Genomic DNA, 21,287 nt, shown 5'->3' on the forward strand with positions numbered 1-21,287 from the left:
GCTCATTCCCCCCTGAAGTGGGAAAGAGGCGGAGGTCTTTCAGAACACTGAAGCTGGACAAAACAGCTGAACGAATTTAGACCTTCTGATACGGTATATGTGTTCAATAAAATAACCGTTTTCTGTTTAAAATGTTAAAATTGAATTTGTGATGACAAACTTCAAGTTGTTACTCCAGCTTTTAGAGTGAAATGAAGTGTCGGGTTCTTATAATTATCATTGTTGGCTTTTAAGCTTTGAAAAGGCAAAGCCTTTGAAACTGCCAGAAGTATCATAATTTCATAAAAGAGGTTCGTATGTCATATTTTACTATATTTTTACAAATATACCGTTCAAGGAAACAGCTTAAAACTTCAGGCAAAATAAATACTGACCATTCCCTCCAGTAGACTCATCGCTTGGACCAGATCATTGAATCATTGAGTCAAACGTTTTATTTAATTTTTTTATTTTATGAGGTGGCTGATTCGTACGAGACCTCAATGTTTTGTACGATTTATATAAACTGATGGGAAGGTTTAGCTGTGGGGTGTAGGTCATTTGTGCAAATTCATATGTATTGGAAACTTGTAAAAAAAAAAATATGATTTTTGCAAAAAAATTCTTATGAATTTGTACAAGTGAGGTCGTACAAACCATCCACCTCGTACTAAAATATCTACGAATTGCCCTGAAATCAGGCTGAAGTTTCTGTAACACTTTAAGGTGTCCTTTTAAGACATATTAATAATAATAATAATAATAAATCATAATAAATCATAATAATTATAAAAAATAATAATAAATCTTACCCATATTGTAAGAACACAATTTTTTTTTTGATTTTCATTATTTTCAAACTCAACCACACACACGTACAACATTCTTGTTGTCTTGAAGTCACAAATTACCCACCAAAACACATCTTAACCTATAATTGAACTGTAACGAGGACACCTTAAAGTGTTAGCAAAATGTCTTAATGATTGAGCATCATTTTGTGTAAATAAGCGACGAGTGCGTTACTCAAAATGTCTCCTTCAAGAGCAACGTTTACAAGCGAGTCAATATTGAGAGTATTTTGAAGTGAACATCTATTTTTAAAAGAACGCTGCGGCACAAGTGAAATTCAATCCAAAAATATATGGTTGAATCATTTTCAAATGACACCATTAACCTTTTGGTTAAACGCTTTTGCACTTTGGAAGATAAAACCTAATAGCGTGTATGTGTGTGCTTGTTTGTGCGCGGCTCCGCGTGTTTAGTGCGGCTCTCGTCAAGGTGAGTCGAGACTTTCCGAGAGTAAAAGGGAGCAGAGTTACTAATGGAGGTGAGTCTCTTCTTTTTTTGTGTAGCGGAAAAATGAAGTATCCTTTAAATGCGCTTTTCCGAGAGTCCATTGTCCGCCCCTGGGGGATAGCGGGACAGAGCGAAAAGGGTGGTGCTTTCAATCTCATCGCATTACACGAGCATTTACATGACGGACAGGAAGGCCGTTTACGAAAAGTGAGCCCTCTCGTCGTCGGGAGCTAACCCTTTTAGCCGAGAGAAACCGTGCCCTTCTGGAGCCGTTCACAAGTGCGTTAGCAGCGCACTCATAATGGCCGGGATTGGGTTACCCCTTTACTTTAGGGCAAACAAGACTAGCCTTAATTGCCTTACCAATATTTGCATGTCCCTCTTCGTGTTATCGAACACCCCGCTAAGTAACCGAGCACCTCCGCCCCTGCTCTATTTTAGGTTGTTTGCAGATGCCACGGAAAGGCAGTTGAAACAGTACAATTACTAACCAGATTTAACACGTCTTTCAGATGTCTCGGTTTCACCCGCGGGTCCCTTCATTGGCTCGCATGTCTACCCGATACAATATTTCACAAGGTGGCATCCTTGATTAGTGTTGACCTTTTGACAGACCGGACATCGATACCTTGCGGAGGGTTACGTGTTTAAACACGGTCGAAAGAGAAGACAATGTTCACGCGTGTTTAATTATTGAACCTGTGGGTTAATTATTCATGTCCATAATATGAGTACGTGGCTGGAGTGGGAGAGATAATATTTTCCAGAGAATGTCTTTTAAAAGGACATACCGGAGTACTGCAGCCAGCTGGCTGGAGCTGTATTAATGACTGAGAGAGCTCCGTTGTATGAGGATGGGCATAATGGTAAATGCGTGTACGATTCGCAAAGAGCTCCGGCCCGGAGAGTGACTGGGGAAAAAAGAGGCCTTTTAGAGCAATATGGGCTGTTTTAACACAGCTCCACTCAAGTACCGTGATGCTCTACGCCTAATGAGAAACTTGGATCCCAGCCGTCGGAACTATTGCATACTTTTTTTTTACTCTGGCTCTCTTATTTCTGGAAAGTTTTCAATTATTATGTTACAATTTTAGATTGGTTTTGCTCTTATGCGTATTTTGTAAAATCATGAAGGCACAATCTTGCCATTTCTGTCAGTTCGAGGCGCCGCAGAAAAAGACCCTCTGCATGATCGTAAAGAGTTTGAGTGCATCACTGAAATGGCTTGAAATGTGCCACATTCCTTCCTGATGAGTGCACTGATAGTGCTGAAATGTTGACTTACATAATGACAGAGCTAAGTGCACATAGTTTACACCCATCCTGACACATTTACACATCAGCCTTCGGCACCTGACCAAACATCCCATATGTCAAAAAACTCTTATTTCTTTCCACTTTGGTAATCTTTACAAGTGTCTCTAATTACCAACTATTATTCAGATAAATCCTGTCTGTATAGACGCTGATGTTGTGTGTCTTTTTTTTTTTACTTTTTCTGCATTTGTTTGACTGAAAATACAGTAAAACTGCAATACTTTGAAACATTATTCCATTTTAAAATAACCATCAGCTAAAATTATTCTTTCTATTTTAATATATTTAAACATGTAACGTATTTCTGTGATGTCAATGCTACATTTTCTTTATTCGTTACTACAGTCTTCGGTGTCACATGGCCCTTCAGAAATGATCCTCGTATGCAGACTTTTTTATTACTATTAAACACTAACAAATAATTGCTTGGGTGAAACGAGTACTTTGTTTCACTCAACTTGTTGCTTCAAACAAATTCGCAAATGGGGAGATGGTAGAAAAAGCAAAAAAAAGTATCATGAGTCCTACAATCATATAGTTGAGGAATAGGCTGAGACTGTTCTTCAGTGATAGTCTTCCTGTGCCAGTGCTCTCTAATATAAACTGAGGGCTCTTCATATCGTGATCAGCCGGGTGACGCACAACAAGCAAAGTTACTTGGCAACACGGAGGTAAGGAAATGACGGGAAAAAAAAAATTATGTGAACTATCTGAAGCAATCCAGCTAAATTTCTGCCATTTGCTGCTTGCAGAAATCAAGCCTAGTCACTCCACTAACTTTTGCAAAGCATGATGGGAACTAAAAATTGCCCTCCTCAGTTTTGAAAAGGCTACACTAATGACATACATTTCTGTAGAAAATGTTTTAAGTAAACTTCCATGTAGAGGGTATACGATACCATAATATCTCTCTGATGTTTATGTATTTTTTTTCTCTCTCTCTCTCTCTATTTGAACATTTTTGCGAAATAAATGAACAGTTTTCTACAAAAGTCTTTTATATGACCATGCAGCAGATACAAAAAGGACTACTGCACACCTCTTTTTCACAGAACAATATATCACACTCTCAGCACCTATCAGAGCAAAGGCCTGCTGTGATTTTTAATTTTTTTTTACTTCCTGTTCTTAATCCTTTCTCTTTTATTCTGCATGCACCCTGTCTTCAACTAGCAAGCTGTGACCTGTTCAAATATCACAGCATTACAAGCCCAAACATGCCAAAGCCTATTCATTCGCTGCTAAGAGATTCTCTTCCCGTCACTCGCTCTCATTCATGCATCTTTTCAACGAGAAAATAATGTATTTCGTCGTCTCCCGCTACACGGTTGTTCAAACATCTACATGTATGAAGCGAACCTCTCCTGACCGAAAATTTGACTTCGCGTGCTTATTAAACTCTTCGTCTCCGCACTAGCCTCTGTTCTAGATAACACGCATTTTGAATCAAAGGGAGGCTTTCTATGACCTGTTTCTCCCTGAGCGGCAAAGCCATTTGTGTGGCTCCATTGTGGTGGCTTAGCTCCATTAACTCGCCTTCTTCTGCCCCACATCAAAGCCACATCTGACATATGGATTATGAGCGTAAAAATGACATTTTAGAAACATGTCACTCACTATCTGCCATTCACTGAGTTTGTTTCACGTTAATATTCCTCATTCATATATAAGTGCAGCAACTGCGGCAAAGCTAAAATTAAATAAACCATATATGTGTGTGTGTGTGTGTGTGTGTGTGTCAGTGTGTATTTCAAAACAAATCCCTTTCACATGAGGATATTTTAATTAGAAAAACATGAATGCTGAAGAAATCTTGAATTCATTTCCGTTTATTAGGATCAATTTACTACGGTAATTGCTTTAACATTAGCAGATAATTGTCACATACATGGCCCTCGTGTTTGCAGTTAAAACACTAAATTGCTTCAACAGATGTGAGCCTGACCTTTGTTCCACTGAAACGAGCGAGCTGCTTTCAAGTATCTAAGCGATGTAATGCACACTATACTGACATGTGCCTAAATATAACTTGAAAATAATGACAAAACGTCACGTTCATCCCGACCAACGTAATTATTATCGCAACTGTTCCTATAACTGCTGATATTAGGAGAGCTGTTGTCCAACACCCCAGCTGTTGTTGGACTACAATCACCTGTTGCTCATAAAAGTATTCTGGAGATCCTGTATCCGTTACACATTATAGCGGCAGCACGTGGTAAAAATAACTGAGAGGACACTTTTAAACTTGAAGGTTAGATGAACCTTTGTACCGATGAGGAGACAACTGTTAGCCTTTCACAACAGGGCCGCGTGTCTTTTCATCTCGCACAGAAAAAGACCTTTGGAGCGGCCGCGATTTTCCTCTGGAAGCACTTTGTTGAGAGTTATTTAAATGTACTTTAGCTCGATTCTGTCTACAAAAAGAGACCAAAAGACATTCCTCGAGTTTTACAACTGAGGCAAACTCTGCTAAAGCACTTAGGAGATGGCTGCGTATTTAGACCGGCTAATTTGAATTCCTGATGCACTGAGAGAAAAAAAAAGGCAAAACCTTGCACCTGTTATGACTACACTTTCCATGTTGCTTTAATAAAGGCATTCAAAGTGCATTTCCAGATAATAACTGTACATGATGCATTGAGATGTTTTGTGCTCTCGCGCCGCAGCGATGGTGTTCTTAAAACATCTCCCTCAACACGTTTTGAGCAACAGATGGCAGAAAATTGGCAGAAATTTTACACGAAAAATCAGAGGGAGTCTCTCGGCACGAACGTACTGTATATGAACACCCAGTTGAATACTGAGCCAAAATATGCACTTTTTTTTTAGTAAGCATACTGATAAAACAAAACAAAATCAAGATCTCCTCAACTAAACTCTTAAAAATAAAGGTTATTATTGGCATCTTTGACTTCATGTCAAAACTGATAACACTAGACACCAGTTCTCACTAATAATCAGTTATGCCTATTATTAACTCATAGCTGTTTATGAGCTACACGTAAAGCACATATTCTGTACCCAATACCCAAACAGCCTAACTATTAATACGCAACAAATTAGTTTATTGAGGCAAAAGTAGTAGTTAATGGTTTATTAAAGTGCCCCTGTTATGGATACTGAAAAGTGAATCTATTAGTTTTGGTTTATAATAAGCTTCTTTTTCTCCTTGCTTGCTCAAAGACTCCTAAATGATTCGCTCAACGATTTATTATTCCAAACCCTTTCTTTGCATAACACTACTCTGCTGCGATCGGTATCGTTTCCATTTCATCATGCCTGTAAAGCCTGATTAGTCAACTTTTGTGAAGGCAGTGCTACTTTGTTTACAGCGTTACCGCGGAAACTCCGAAAGCGCCATCTAGCGGCAAGGAATAAATTAGCATTTTCATTCAGACCAACGCAAAAATGGCAACATGCGTGCGAGAAATAGGCTAATGTTTCACGTTTGTCAGCACGAAAAGGCTTGAGATTCGTTTTAAAAACAACTCGTTTCAATGATTCAGTCAACTCTTTAAGAAACAATAACTTTATACAGGATACGCTTTTGGACTTTGCAGGATGTTTTCATTCAAAACAAAAATGTTCTATCACACATATGGCTATATATATATATATATATATATATATATATATATATATATATATATATATATATATATATATATTTTTTGATTTTTTTTTTTTTTTAATAACCATAAATAAAATAAGATTAAAATAAGAATTATTTTAGAATTGTTCACTGAAAGGGTTCTAGGGAACATTACTACCATAAAACAAAAACAAAAAAAAACAAAATTTTTAAGAATATATGAACTAAACCAAATTTAATAAAGATGTGTTTCCGACCTTACCAGAGGCTGTAATAAAATGCTATAAAAAAAAAAAAGATGGATATGATGAAAGATTGTCATCATGCTCTCTGTCCACCTGTCTGACAACTGAGTGCGGATTATAGCAGAGCATTCTGGGAATGCAAATCAGGCCCTCTTCATACCCATTAAGTCGAGCAACAGCTTCAAACGCCGATTTGTTCTGCAAATAGCCCATTCAGTGCAGGCCCAAAAAGCTGCAACACCTTTCTCTCCCCCTGCGGTAATTGAATCTTCAAAGGGGTATTTCCACCCCCTGTCCTTGTCCGCCACAAGGGCCGTGGAATGAATAGCATGTTCGTATGAAAAGAGAAGAAAGTATACATGTTTATCCATGTTCAATTAGCCACCTCGTCATCTGCATTCATAATTACGGCGTAAGAACACGGACAGACACAATTAAGGGACAGAGAGATGGAGCCGCGTTTAGGGAGGTTCATAAAAAAAAAAAAAAAAAAGCATAGTTTTGCTAATGAGCTCCCTTCGAGACGAGATGAATTATTGAGATCATACAAATCCTTTGGTCTCTTGATGGAAAATTGGTTCTTTCAGATACTGTACATAATTCATATTGAGTGATTTCGGAGAAGAACACCTGCGAGAGATTTAGGACTAAATTCAGTCCACATACTTCATTGAGCATAAAAAAAAAAACAAACTTCCAGTTCAGCTGCCGGCCAAATTTCATACGGACACAGAAACGCAGCGAAAGATTTCGATAGGATTAAAAAAAGGGATGTTTTTAATCTCATTTTTTTATTAATTAAATACACCATATTGGAGCAAATGTCTCTGAAAATATCACAAATAGAATTCTCTCTCATTCTGCATTTATAGGTTGACAGCTATGAGCTTCATTTTTTGTTTGTTGCGTGATTTCGGGGTTGGAGGGGAAAGGGAACGGGGTTAGCTGCTGTGTGTAGTATGTACGGTAGCCACAATGGGACAAAAACATTTACATGCATACATACTGTACATGGTAGTTTTACAAATACACCAAGAGTGTTCATGATTTGATTTCCACAAAAAAGCCACGGATACTTCTTCGAACCCAGTCTTCAGGATTTTTATATCATCCGAAATGAAACACATTCCCTTTACAACATCTAAAATATAGAAAGAGAAGATACCATGTTGTGAAGAAAAGGAGAATAGACAAGGTAGGACAAAAATATAAAGGAAAAAAGAAAGTCAGTATTCCCCCACTACATTTTCAAACGAGTGTTATGAAAGCAGATTCAAAAAAAATCGCTGCAGTGGATCAGCTTCATTTGTCATTTTAATTTCACCCTTTCTGTCTCTCTCTCTTTTTTTTTTTTAACCCAAAAAACAACGTCCTCCAGCCGGTCTCTTTCTGTGTCAGTCTTTGAGTCCCTCAGGATCAGAGGTCTCGCCTGGGTCAGTTCATAGAGTCCTCAGTATTCCCCCTCCAGGGCCTCATGGGTATTTTCCATCCATGATTCAGGAGTTAGGAGTAAAGGAGCGGGAAAGGGTGTGTGGGAGAGAGAGGGGTGGGGTGGGGTGGGCTCTGGCTGGTGCAGGCCAAGGTGGAGCTCGAGCCTGAGATCGGCGAGAAAAAGGAGTGGGATGGGGTCCGATCCGAAAAGGTCTTCTGTGACAATGAGCGAGGGGCTGAAATGAAGGCACACATCCTGCTTTGAGCAACACCGGCATCCTAACACACCTGCAGGGGAAAGAGAGAAACCGGTTAGACGCACTTAAACACAACAAGACAATTACAAGCAGGAAATGGGTTGGAAAGAAAAAGAAGCAGCTAAAAACCTGTGTGCTTTAAAAACAAATATACTTTAAAATATAAAATGTTGATTATATTATATTATATATGATTGTGAAATGGCTTTGAAAATATTTATACACTAGAAAAAATAAAAAAATGTATTGACTACATTTATTGAAAAAGTCACACGGTATAACTATCAAATCTAAAACTAGTAACGTTTTCCATCCTTTTTTTTGGGCAAATAATAGGCGTATCCAAAATAAGTTTATGTTTACATAATACAAATGTGTGTACCGTGCATATTTACTATGCATATATAAAGACACACATATACAGCGTACATTTTGAAAATATTTACGTTTATATTTATATTCATACGTAAATATTTAATGTATAAACATACCGTATTTTTTTAAATATATACATGCATGTGTGTATTTATATATATATACACATAATAGACATACACAGTACACAGAAATATTATGTAAACTAAAACCTTTATTAATCGTTTGTTGGCACTAATATATTCTCCTTTGCTCCGTCTTGAAAAGGTCTAATTATCTTAAATTTTAGGAGACGTATCGACCTTTTCGATTCCGTCTATGATTTGTTTCTTCTTTTTTTTTTTTTGCACTCTGTTGAAGTATCAATACACACAATAAATTCATAATTAATCTTACTACAGCGATTAATCATGTTCAGCTTATAAAAATGCATATTCTTGTAAGCGGAAGTATGACTGTCACTGATCCAAACGATCTAAATGTCTATTTTACTTCAGCTTAAAGTTTTGACAATTAAATTCGTAAACATGAAAACTATTACAGCAGCAGTAACTCCATCAACTTCGTCTTATAATGTAGTAACGTCTTTCAATGGGAGTCACACAAATAGCATGTTGTCTTAAATAACACGCTCCCTTTCCATTGTCAAACGAGGGGGCCGCCAGCTCTGCTAAAGCCCCCCGCTTAACTTATTGATCAGTAAGGCTTTCAAATCCATCTGCCGCCCTATTTCCTCCTCATTTTAAGTGCATATTGTAAATTGTTAGTCTCTTTTTGTCTCGTTTTTAACAATGATGTGCCGCGGTCCCCAGGGTGCTAAGTTCTTGCGCAGCCGAGACAATTATCCCAATATCCAAGCGCAGCGCTCCGCTTTCACAGACAGTCGAGGCAAACTTTTTTTACCCCCGAACATTCTCCTTCCTTTTGTTTTTTTTAAAACATTCTAGTGGGGGGGCCATTTGCTTTTCCCGTCTTGCCTCAAGTTACTAAGGGGTTTCAGGCTACTGTAATAGTAATTGTGAGCCCCCCACGCCACCCCGCATTGGAGGGCTAATTAAAGAGACGGAGGCTGTGAAGGTTTGGATCCCCTGGGTTCAGGCTCAGCATGAGAAAGGTAATTTGTCTGTCCTGAACAAAGAGATTAGGGAGAAGCCGGGGAGCTACTTAATAAATGAGCATCAAATGTCCTCAGCCGTGGACACGGACAGCACCAATTATGTCACCATGAAATTGCACATAATAAAAACAATGGCTGCCGGACGAGGCCTCCTATCTGTCTAGGGAAGCGTTCAGTCGGTTCTCTCTTTCTCTCTCTCTCTCGTGTTCCTTTCTGTACTGGCTTGTTTCGGCTCCCAGCTTATTTCTAAAAGGTTCAGAACAGCATTACAGCAAACCTCAAATTTGCACCGCAATCTCGTAAATTACGCCGTTTCTTTAAGAACAACTTCCACGATAATGTTCTGAACCTCTCTGTACCAAGCGAAAACACGACTGTTTAAGCATCTCCTGAGGACACGTGGACCTTCTCCGTTCCTGCCGGCGAAGAGGGGCGCCTGGGTGTATTTAAGAACTCTCTCTCCGCTATAATTAAAGCAGCGAGGCCAATATTCAGATTGCATTTTAGCATTAATAATTCAGCTGTTTTCACTACAATTGATGTCGGGACATAAATAAACAATGAGGCCTCATATTTACACAGCGGCAGCCGCCGAGCGAGAGCAGAGGAGAGGAAGAAGGAGGAATGGAAGGACGGGGGCTTAAACAGACATTTAAAATTAAGCTTGATAATGCAAAGGCTTTCAATTTGAAACACACCATGCTCTTGGAGCTAATTTGTAAAAGCGACGATGCCTTAAAAGGCCTCTAACGGAGCAGCGAGCTTAATGGAGCCGTTTCCCCACTCGCTACGTCTCTCCTCCAACTATTTCTTCCCATCGAAGGCGAAATAAATGTTCACTAGGAAACTCGACAACCGTCCGATCTCTCTCGCTTCCCCCTTGTCTCCATATCAATACTGATTATGTGTCACTGAGCTGTTATTTTCAGTGCCGCCGAGTGATACAATCGGCTGGTGGCTGACTACACAATGAAGTCTTATTGCAGACGGTCCCAAAGGCGAGAAGGGGAATTAGGTAAATAATTTGCCTGCTTGGCGTCTGGTTTTGTTTATTTAAAGCTTGCTGCGCGGCGTCGGAGGAGCAAATAGTCAGACAGGAGTGTGGCGGTGAAAACAGATGAAAATGGGACAGAATGTTTGACGCCAGCTAGCTTTTTTTATAAAAAAACGTTGATGTAAGAAATGAAAACATCTTTTGTTGAATGTGAATGCGTTAAGGTTTGGAAGAAAATAATTAAGGAAATAATTGTCACCTCCCTCACCCACCCTGTAACTAAAAAGCATGCGATAATTGCGATAAACTCATTTAATTGTGATGTATAAGATTCCAGCCAGCACTCTGGACCTTACTATGGGTTAGGAGCACAGAATTAGATGTACAGTTATTTTACAAATCTAAATAAAACTGATGTTATAAGTAATATTTTGTTTAGCGATTACCGAATAGAGTGTCCCTGGACCTATAGTATTTAAAGTGTGACGCTTTGATGGCACTCACTTTCTGGTCAGGCAGTAGAGGGTTAGTCTGCAGTGAACTCAAATGGCCGTTGATGAGTGCTGTGGGTCTGTCGTGTTCGCAGAACAAGCTGCCGTTGATGTAGTGAAACCGGTCACCAGGGACCAGCCGGTTCCGGCAGGTAGAACATGTGAAACACTGCAGGAGACAATGGAAAGGACTCCATTACCCACAATTCTCAGCAAATACATCCAATCTCTGATCAATCTCTAGACAGGTTAAATCATTACCCATTATCATTATTTCCTACAGGGGTTCTACACGGGCATTTAACACGGATAAAAAGACTGACAATATTTTTGGTATTGAATTTGGTATCGATAATAGGCTTTCATCAAACAATCATTCAAAAGCAGACTCTGTAGAGCGTGTAAGGATTCTGTAGTCCAATGAAGCAGCTGTGGGTACCTTGAGATGGTACACGTTTCCCTGTGCCCTCATAACCAGTTCACTGGCTGGGATGGACTGACCACACGCACTGCACGCCCCACTGTTGCCGAATAACCTGTGAAAAGAAACAGAGACGTGTTAGTATCGACAAAATAAGAGGTGAATCAAAACACTTAATATTACAGCACGAAAGAAACTATCGTCAGCGAAAACTTGCAGAAAATATCATGAACAAAAAAATGATTTAAGATGCAGAAACGATTACGTGAAAGAAGACCCCTGACATGATTTATTTTCATTCACACTGTATGACCTGTGACAACAAATAAAATCCTTCCGCATTAATAACTAAAGCCCTAAACTTTTTTTTTCAGTCAATGGCAGTTTATGAAATATATTTTTAAACAAACTTCTGTTTTATGGCTTCAGAATGTTTGGTCACCATTTAATCGTTTTCTGTTTATCGTATTTTAAAATGTAATTTAATTCTATAATGGCAATGCTGAATTTATTGCAGTCATTATTTAAGTCTTCAGTGTCAAATGATCCTTCAAAATGATTCTGAAGTACGCTGATTTGCAGCCGATTTCTTCTTATGACCACATCTGTAAACTAACTGCTTACATTTTTGTGGAAACTGGAATATGTTCTGAAGTTCAAAGAACGTTGATGAATTTAATGTGTCCTTACTGAACTAAAGCACACATTTCGTTCAACAACAACAACAAATAACCCTAACTACTCCTAACCCTTAAAAGGTGCTGCATATAGTGCATTGGCAATGTGGACTGATTTAACAATGCTTTATAGTGTTTTATTACACTTCCTGGAGCTTTACAGTCACGGTCACCGTCCACTCTCTTTGTATAGAAGAGAGCGTCCGTAACATTTTTCAAAACTTCTCCATCTGCGTTCCACATTTAATTCTCAAGGCTTTAAAGCACTAGGGCAGGGGCATGGTAGCAAATGAGATCGATTTGAAAGCAAACACCACAGACATGCATCACACAAGGTAATTATTAACACTGACACTAATGAATACTTTTTTGCGCTTCAAAAAGGTTTGTTAACCTCTTTTACTGTAACAATGAAATCCTTGCAAGTACAGGTTAAATCGTTCCAATCCCATGCCCGGGTCTCCTTTTCTCTCTCTCTCTCTCTCTCTCAGTCTCTCTCTCTCAAATGCACACATGCAGAACAAATTACATCTTCAATATTCTGATGTAGGAAAAATAAAATCATAGTAATATCGGCAAACCAAATGAAAAAATCCTGCATCCTGTCCTCCAAAAGCCTCTGCCACTGGGACTAAGTATTACCTTTGGTGTTCATTTTTTGCAACCTAATAATAACCTAGAACATAAGCAATCAGGGCCTAAGAATATTTGATTGTACATCTAGGCGGAGACACAGCGCTTTTGCCATTAGGACTCAAGCGAGTGCTCAGTCACTGCCGCCTTTCCATTAGAAACCCTCGGCTACCCGGGTTGATATATAATGTGCATGGGTTAACCTTTTCAATCATGGTGTCAACACTTTAGATTTGCTTCTGCTCATCTCTTTCGTCTCTAACCTTCCCTCTCTCTCCCTCTCTCTCTCAGTCTCTTGATAATGAAATGCTTGCTCCTGCTTCCTTTCTATCTGCCTTCTGAGTCCACAATTTAGATTACTTCATCTTGCCGAGCAACAAACTGAATGAAATTTCGATTTGAGCAGAAAGTAATTTACTGGGATCTGGACCCATTTGTCATCATATCTCACTGGCTGTTTGCTCTATCACTGCACTTTTCCTATGCAATCAAATAAGACCACAGCATCTGACAAGCTCCAGAGAGAGAGAGAGAGAGAGAGAGAGAGAGAGAGAGAGAGGGAAATATGAGGAAGGAAGCAAGAAAGAAAGAGACCGTTAGAAGGATCGAGAGAGGGAAATGGGGAACGACCACAAAAGGATAGAGAGGAAAGTAATGAAGGGAACGTTGGGTGTCACAGCGTGTTCCTCGTGTACACAGTTACAGATTAACCCGAGAGTTCACGGATGATTTCGTCCCCCAAGATACTTCCAACTTGTAAAACGATAAACGCGCGTTGTGCGGATTCCGATATAACATCACGGCATGCACGTGAACCTGCGCGTTCCGACATCGAAACAGCTGTCACCTGCGACATCTCGCATACACGCGTGCCGTTTACCGAGCGAGCGAAGCTTTAGAGTTTCTCTTCAGCGGCGGCTGCGGGGTGAGGCGGGGGAGGGGAAAACAAATTTGGCTGTGGCATCGATTGGAGCAGCTCAATCAAAACTCAATTTCAAACGTAATTAGCTGTAGGCTTGTGACAACAGCGCGGCTTCAATGGCGTCGATGGGCCAGTCATGCTAGGCAAATGTCAGGGGGGAAGGTCTTTAAACGCTGCAGTTTGATTCACCTGGAAAATGACATCTTCCCCCGGCCTTGAGAAAGCAATCTGCCTCGCCACGACGTGCTCTTGATTCGACAATCCCCGAGCACTCGCACCTGAATTCGCCTACAAGCACACATTATTTGGGATCCGGGCCCTTTTAATTGTCCCGGTGTCTTTCAGAGGAAAGGCGCAAAGAATCTCCAGGCAACCTTTTTTTATTTTCTTGCCTCTCTATACGTAGCGTAGCAGGTTAATTATTTTAGCAGTGGATGGCTGCTGATAGCATTTGATTTAAAGGCCTGAAGGCTTTAGGTGCTCAATTAAGTTGCTATCAGTCTGCTCCTCACCTCTAATGGTCTCTCTCACCATTGAACTTCTGTGCTGACGAGGGGAGCGTAGAGGAGCGATATCACGGGTCACCATAATTAAGGCCAAGGGACTCTTTAATTGCAATGACACCACCGGTTTTGGCTTCCTTCTCCGCAAATCAGCCCTCTCTTTTGTTGTTTTCCCACTTTCTAGGTATTCAGCCCCTTGATCAATCAGAGGAGGAGGATTTTGTCAGCGGAAACATCGCGGAATGCTGATTTATTGACTCGCTCCGTCTCGGAATAAAGAGGGGCTACAATCTACGACTGTCTTTCATTACGAAAGCAAGACAAGAAATCTGTCTGCGCTCCATAGGCGATGTCTAGAGGATTTAATTTGGATACCGACTGTGAGGTAAAATACAACCTAGCAGGGCTGTTTTGGGCCATCTGGCAGAAGCTCGGCCTCTTAAGCGGAACCTTTTGAGTGGAGTGATGTAAGTTGGTACAACAATGATTTCTGCAACACAGTGCATTATAAAAATGCCTCTCAACATTAGCAGCCAAAGCACCTTAAAAGCACCAGGCCATATTGATACTTAAGCAGGGCTTTGCATAATGGCAATGTTACATTAGAGAGAGAGAGAGAGAGAGAGAGAGAGAGGGGGAGTGTGTGTGAGAGAGAAACAGAGAGAAAGAAAGAGAGAGAGGGAAAGAGAAAGAGAGAGAAAAGGTGGGTGGGGTGGAAGGGAAGAGTAGGGGGAGATTTCACAGCAGAGAGAGCGGCGGGCGAGCGGGCGAGCAGGCGGAGGGGGCTGAAAGCAGCCAAATGACACTCGGTTAATTCAGAGTAACAGATCTAGTCCCAAGTGGATTGAAGGCCTTGAATTAATTCTGTTATGACAAATCAAGATAAACGTTTCCCCTAAATTGCATGCGATTTAATTAATTTCTGAGATCCAAGTATTTCCTGGCTTAATAGTTCACATGCTCCCGTGCTGTCATAGTGCTTGAGTGGGCAGACTTCAAAGTGATATTAAATAACCAACTATTAGATTTACCTAGCACGTTCTATTGGAAAAGTGCCATTTAATTACCTGGCTCTATTCAATTAAAAGGACAGTGTTTTTCCCCCCGACCTAATGGTCACATGATTGCTCTCTCCCCAAATTAATTCCCTCTCTCTCTCTCTCTGTCTCAGTTCTCTCCGGCTCACACAAATATCAGCGATGGCTTAGGGACAACATGATTTCCAATGAGTCCCTCCTGCTTCTCTGAGGCTAAAACTGCTGAAATCTACAACTCGTGGCGGTTGCCCTTGTGCTCGGCGCTGGCGGCCTCGAGCGGAGCGGTATCAGAAACCTATCATCCCATGTCGTTTCCCCCCCCATCTGCCATTAGGGAAAATGGGATGCGTTTTCGCTCGCGCCATCCCAATCAATCGCTAAGCCTTTTTGCATCAGTGGTATTAATATAATTCTGGATATGTAACTTCATTATTTACACAGCAAGGGCAATTTAATAATCCATTACAAAAATAAGGGAGGCCCCTTTAAAATCCCCTAAGGGGACTGGCCTTCGCAATAATCCCCTCTTCTCTCTCTCTCTCGCTCTCCCTTGCTCTCCCGCTCTCTCAAAAGCCAATTTGGTTAATTAAATGTTTTGTTTGCAATGTGGCTCTCATTCATTTCGGACACGTCATTGGAAGCGGATAGGAGCCAGGCACTAGATCTCATTAGATAAAACCCATCAGGACTAAAGGAAAATGGAGGGGGACTCTAATTAAAGCTTTTAATTGTGTGGACTCACTGTCAGATGTTATTTTTCCCCTCTCTCTTATCTCTCCTCAGATCACAGGCTCGCGCGAGCTGTGTTTTAGCTCCGTTCTCCCGCCCGACGCGCTCTCATTACAAGGAGAAAGGTGTAGCTACTTTTCCCTCCCCGCTCGTTTTAATTAGGCTCGCCAGGCCCGATTCTAGAGGCCGGTCTTGTGGACTTGATCCCTTCAGATCAGGTGGAGTGGAAAGAGTGAAGGCACTCTTCACATTTGGACTGGTCGTCTCAGGTTTGCTCTGGTTGACACCTGTTGTTCCAGCCTGCCAGCAGCAGTGTCAGTGCGAGGCTTCGCTGAATTATCCAGGGCGAAGCACATGCCAAGGTAAATACTCACTAATGACTGCGCTTCTGCCAAAAAACACTCTTTTCCGGCAGGAAGAGCCGAATATATCATGGATTCTCCACTTTATGAATTAACTTTTAAATTGCTCTGCCTGTTTTAATAAGAAAAATACAGGCGTTCCATTATCAGTGACGCTCTCGCAGTGTTTTTCCATTCCTCAAAAACCAGAGAAATAATCCAAGAAGACCGCAAACATCTCAATGCGAGAAGTTTCTGTTTGCCCTTGCGGAGGTCAAGGCGCTGAAGGATCAGCCTGTCAAATCAGGCCATCCACATCAGCGAGACTTGCCGTGCCGTCACCCCGCCACCGCTTTGGGTGTCAGACTTACTTGCATAAATATTTAAAAAGGGTCTTTTCACTAATTAAATGGTCTCTTTGTGATAAACAAAACATGCTGGAGAGGATGTGAAAACTCTTTTAAATTCCTGCAGAGTCGAAGGTCAGCTCTGCCTTACCAGTCGAGTTTTCTAGCATCTCGTAAAGAAAACACACGCGGTCCTAGCAGCGCGGCTCCTTTTGCTTAAGGATGAAATATTGCGCGAGCCACAGACTTGCAGATGTTCTGGAGAAAGAATCTCCTTCGTCTTCTGCTCTGTCAACATGTCAGTGGCTTGACCTCTTTTTTAAGAGTGTCCCGTTGAGGGTTTAACCAGCGCGTTTTAACGAGGGCCGCTGACGGCACAATCCGAGACACATGTTCTCAATGGAAAATACGCTCCGCTCCGTGAGAAGCTTGACGGCTTGTAACTTTTTCCTTAATATCTTTTTTTTTCTTGACAACCATCACTTCATCTAATCATTACATGCCTAATGTCATTTCATGTGCTCTTTGGACTGTCATAATGTCCAGATGTGTGAACTATCTGAAGTTTGGCTTCAAAAGACCACGAAAAAGGAGCTGAGCAAAACTACACTATCCTCAAAACATATTACTAAAGACCCCTTTTGAAACGAATTTCACAAGCGCGACGGAAATCTGAAGGAACTTCAAAGAATGCCTTTCACAAACACAAAAAGACACCCCTCAGACACGTGAAGGCGGTTCTGATTGTGACTCGGTGATTAATAAATGCAGCTAACCTGATGTAGTCATTTCTACACAGGATCATGCCGCTCTTGGTGTAGCAGGATGTGCCGATCTCTCCGAGCTGGGCCTGGCAGCAGGAACATTTCAGACAGCGGCTGTGCCAATAGCTGTCCATGGCATACAGGAGAAAACGGTCTGCGATCTTTCCCCCACATCCCGCGCAGCGCTTCCACGACAGAGATCCCGCTCCGACAGGTGGGGGCTGGGCACTTCCTCCAGGGTTCACCATTGTGTCTGCAGAAACAGAAATAGACAGCCGAGATAAGCGCTTAGAAGCGGCTAGTCGATTGAGGCTTAAGAAGTTTATACAAGTTGTTTTTTTGCTTAACCCTTCAAAAATACGCCGTATAACTACAACCCGCATATACAAAACGAAAAATAGGAACAGCGCCCCTGAAAGTAGTCAAATACCATCAGCAATACTCCCTATCTTTCAAAGTCAGCACACTCGAGTTTCCTGAACTTCTGACAGAAGTTTTGTCCTAGCAATATCTAAAACACCTGGAGCCTGAACGGTGACCCAAAACACCGAATGTTTTCAGAGGCACGCTTCCTAAAAGCTCTTTTGAAATAATTGAAATGCATATAATGCCTGCAAGCAAGTCTGAGAATTGTTTTAAGTGGCAGGCTGTCCTTGATCTTTATCTAAGTGCTGAAGTCAGCTCCTTTGGTCCATTTGTGATAAATGTCTGTTCTCTGATAACATTAAAGCCGCTGGAACAATTAAAGAGGTGCTGGCTTTTGTTAGGTTGTCTACATTGCTTTTAAACTACATTTACCTCAACCTTCATGATAGTTAACACGAGAGAGAGAGAGAGAGAGAGAGAGAGAGAAAAATCCAAGCGCTACTGTGGCCAGAACTGGGGCAGTTAATTGAGGAACCTTGAAGTTGTGCGAACCATTCAGAGGTCGACATATTCCACTCGCTTTCACTAAGGTTATCAGATGACGGATTTCCAGCCAACATCACGAAGAACATTCAGCAGCATTCGCTTTGGGGACTGGTCACTGCCGCGTGAAATTACCCCCGGTACGCCGGATCATTCGGCATATGCGAGAATCAGTTAATGCCGGCCCACAGAAAAATCTGCTTCCGACAGAAATCACATTAACCACGAACCCTCATTTATGATTGCAGTTCTGTACTTTGCTCTGTTGATCCATCAGCACCGCATGCATGCGCTTCTGCTCCATCCTTCCACTAATACATCTGAAATTTTAATCTTTCCCAGGTTTCATAAGAAGGACTGCTGGACCGAAGTGGGAAAGATTAAAATTTAAGATATATTCGTGGAAGGCTGTAAGCCAAATCTTTGTTGAAAGGTAATTAGAGGAGAAGAGAGAGGCGGGGGTAGAAAACATTGCACTGAGAGAGAGAGAGAGAGAGAGAGAGAGAGAGAGAGAGAGAGAGAGAGAGAGAGGCATTCAGTAACCCCATTAGTGGAGGCTCTTAGGGACAAGCAATACCTTAGTGCTGATTAAATCTAAAGGGAGATGAATCAGAGACCGAAAGTGACTCCCCCAGATAAATAAGATCGGACCATCGTCAAGTTTCATTCCCAGTAAGAGGGAAGAGGGGAGATTTGAAGAGAGGGGGGGTGGCTTTTAAGTCAAATGGGCAAACTCAAGTAATTACACGGACAGGCAATTTAAGCGAGGGGATGTGCAGAAATATAAAACAGATCAGCAGCCTGTGGCCAGCGATACAGATCGCAGTTCTGGAGCCTAAATACAGCTTGCTCCTTACTACAACGCGCCGCGGAAGATGCAGAATAGCACTTATGTTATGGTTTGTTGACCGTGTGCACAGCGCGCGAACACTTCTGCTGCACCGTTTTGATATTATAAACTCAAAACGCCTGCCTTTCTCATCGAGAGATAAACGTGTGGTCTTGACGCGAGTAAACGCACTACATCACGGCGTCCGGTTATTGCGTTATTCGATACGCGCGTGACAACGCAAATCGCAAATCGCATTTACAGCACAAAAAAAAAAAAAAAAAAAAAAAAAAAAAAAAAAAAATCACTGACATCTTCGTGCTTACATTTCGCTAATCCAGGACATTATTTGCGTCCACCCGTCACAAATCCGTCTCCCTCTCGCTATACGAAATTACTATCATTCCTGAAATAAAAAAAAAAAAAAGTGTTGTTAAAAATGCACTCACCTATTTGAAATGCAATGGTTGATGGTTAATGAAAAGCGTGCAGCAGTCTGTTTGGTCGGTAGGCAGTAAAAATAAGGCGCGCGGTCAGTCCAACAAACTCAGAGACGGAGCGCGTGCATGAATACTTCTCACTGCTGCGAAAGAGTGAAGCAAATGGAGTTTTCAGATTATATTTCCACTGTTGCCGTCACCTTTTCAGATGTTCTGGCTATCACTGGAAAGATCGGCTGCGGTTTTGTCAAACGAGCGTTCGGGAACGTCTTCCGTAATTTCCATAGATGTAGCGAGAGCCTCAGTTTGTAACCGTCCTCCGAGCTGGTGTCTCGCCGCTGCCTGTCGCTTGTGCTCTACATGTGTCAGTGACAGAAAAAAACCCGGAGTAAACCTCCTCTCGCAGGATGACGTCAATCGGGCTGCGACCAATCGCGGCGCTCCCCATTCAAGCGGAATGACAAATCCGGCCAATCGGAAGGCGGCGAGATTGACTTAGACGCACACTGTTCAAAGGAGGAAAGATTGCGGTTGAGTGGGCTCTTTCTGCTTTCTGTGGTTGGATAGGGCAGTGGTCCTCAACCGGGAGGGCCGGGTCCCACTAGGGGGCCTCAGCAAACTTTCAAAGGACCACAAAATGCCTTTATTAACTACAAAGAAACAACAACACGCTTAAAACGCAAAGTCCGCTAAAAAGTAATGTAATTAATATTTCTTACTTAGGGGGAAAAAAGCTATTTTAACTGAAGTTTTAACTAATAGAGAACAATACACTGATCTATAATAGAGAGTCAGTGAGATTAAGGCACGAAGAATGTCTGCAGAAACAAATTGTGCATCTGGAGAACTTTTCTAATATCTACAAAACAGATGTTGCTTGCATATGTTGTTTGTCTCATGTTACAGGGAAATCATGAGAGTAAATATGAATATTTTTAATGCGCTGACAGCCCTTGGTTCATAACAGCAGACGTACAGGACGGAATAAAACAAAGCAAAAAAAATAAATAAAATCTATTACTCTATTACTAGATTGTTTTATTCCGTACAGGACGGAATAAAAAAATTAAAAATACAAAAAAGGGGGGGACCTTAGAATTACTGATATACGGAAATGGCATAACCTGTTTATGTTTATGTATAAGTGACATATAATATCTACATGTTTTTCCATATAAAAATACTACTACTACTACTACTAATAATAATAATAATAATAATAACCTGCTTCATTTACTACAGTGCAGAAACTATACTACTGACTACAGTGCACTAACTATACAGTAGTCCATTTGGTTTCATGGACAAGGTAAAAATTCACTATAAGCCAGTCACGCTTATGTTCCTTATTACAGTGGCGCCATCCACTGGTCAAAATAAGAACGACAACAATAGATTTAGTTTGGTACAACTAATAGATTTCCTCCTGTACTGAGACTTGATGCACGTAACCGGAATAAACTCTGAAAAAAATCCATAAAAATGTCATTAATTTAACTGACCGACAGACGTCACAATACGTCACATCATTTTAAAACACAAAAGAGATATTCTGTTAATTACAGGATATGAATTCACCAACACCCACAGATTTAGCACGAAAAAAAGATCCTTTTCAACTAAGGCAGATAAGAG

General features: G+C 41.0%; 1 protein-coding gene and 1 long non-coding RNA gene across 4 annotated transcripts; one reads left to right on the forward strand and one right to left on the reverse strand.

Annotated features, from left to right (window-relative positions):
- The first annotated feature begins 1,233 nt into the window (after positions 1-1,233).
- On the forward strand, positions 1,234-17,468 carry LOC122347449. Its single transcript, XR_006251221.1, has 3 exons — positions 1,234-1,309; positions 14,441-14,723; positions 16,077-17,468. It is a non-coding gene; the product is annotated as an uncharacterized LOC122347449 (long non-coding RNA).
- On the reverse strand, positions 7,190-20,022 carry lmo4b (LIM domain only 4b). 3 transcript variants are annotated; one of them, XM_043242735.1, is made up of 6 exons: positions 19,853-20,022; positions 19,539-19,618; positions 17,487-17,727; positions 11,540-11,636; positions 11,114-11,269; positions 7,190-8,154 (listed from the first exon to the last, which is right to left on the reverse strand). In XM_043242735.1, exons 3-6 carry the CDS (start codon positions 17,720-17,722, stop codon positions 8,146-8,148), a joined length of 498 nt encoding a protein of 165 aa, XP_043098670.1. In that variant the 5' UTR covers positions 17,723-17,727; positions 19,539-19,618; positions 19,853-20,022; the 3' UTR covers positions 7,190-8,145. The 3 variants fall into 3 exon arrangements, with proteins under 3 accessions (XP_043098670.1, XP_043098671.1, XP_043098668.1); XM_043242736.1 differs by lacking the exon at positions 19,539-19,618; XM_043242733.1 differs by lacking the exon at positions 19,539-19,618 and having other exon boundaries at positions 19,662-20,021.
- Positions 20,023-21,287: the final 1,265 nt, after the last annotated feature.

Source organism: Puntigrus tetrazona, chromosome 6 (assembly GCF_018831695.1).
Source record: "Puntigrus tetrazona isolate hp1 chromosome 6, ASM1883169v1, whole genome shotgun sequence".
Classification (NCBI taxonomy): Eukaryota; Metazoa; Chordata; class Actinopteri; order Cypriniformes; family Cyprinidae; genus Puntigrus; species Puntigrus tetrazona.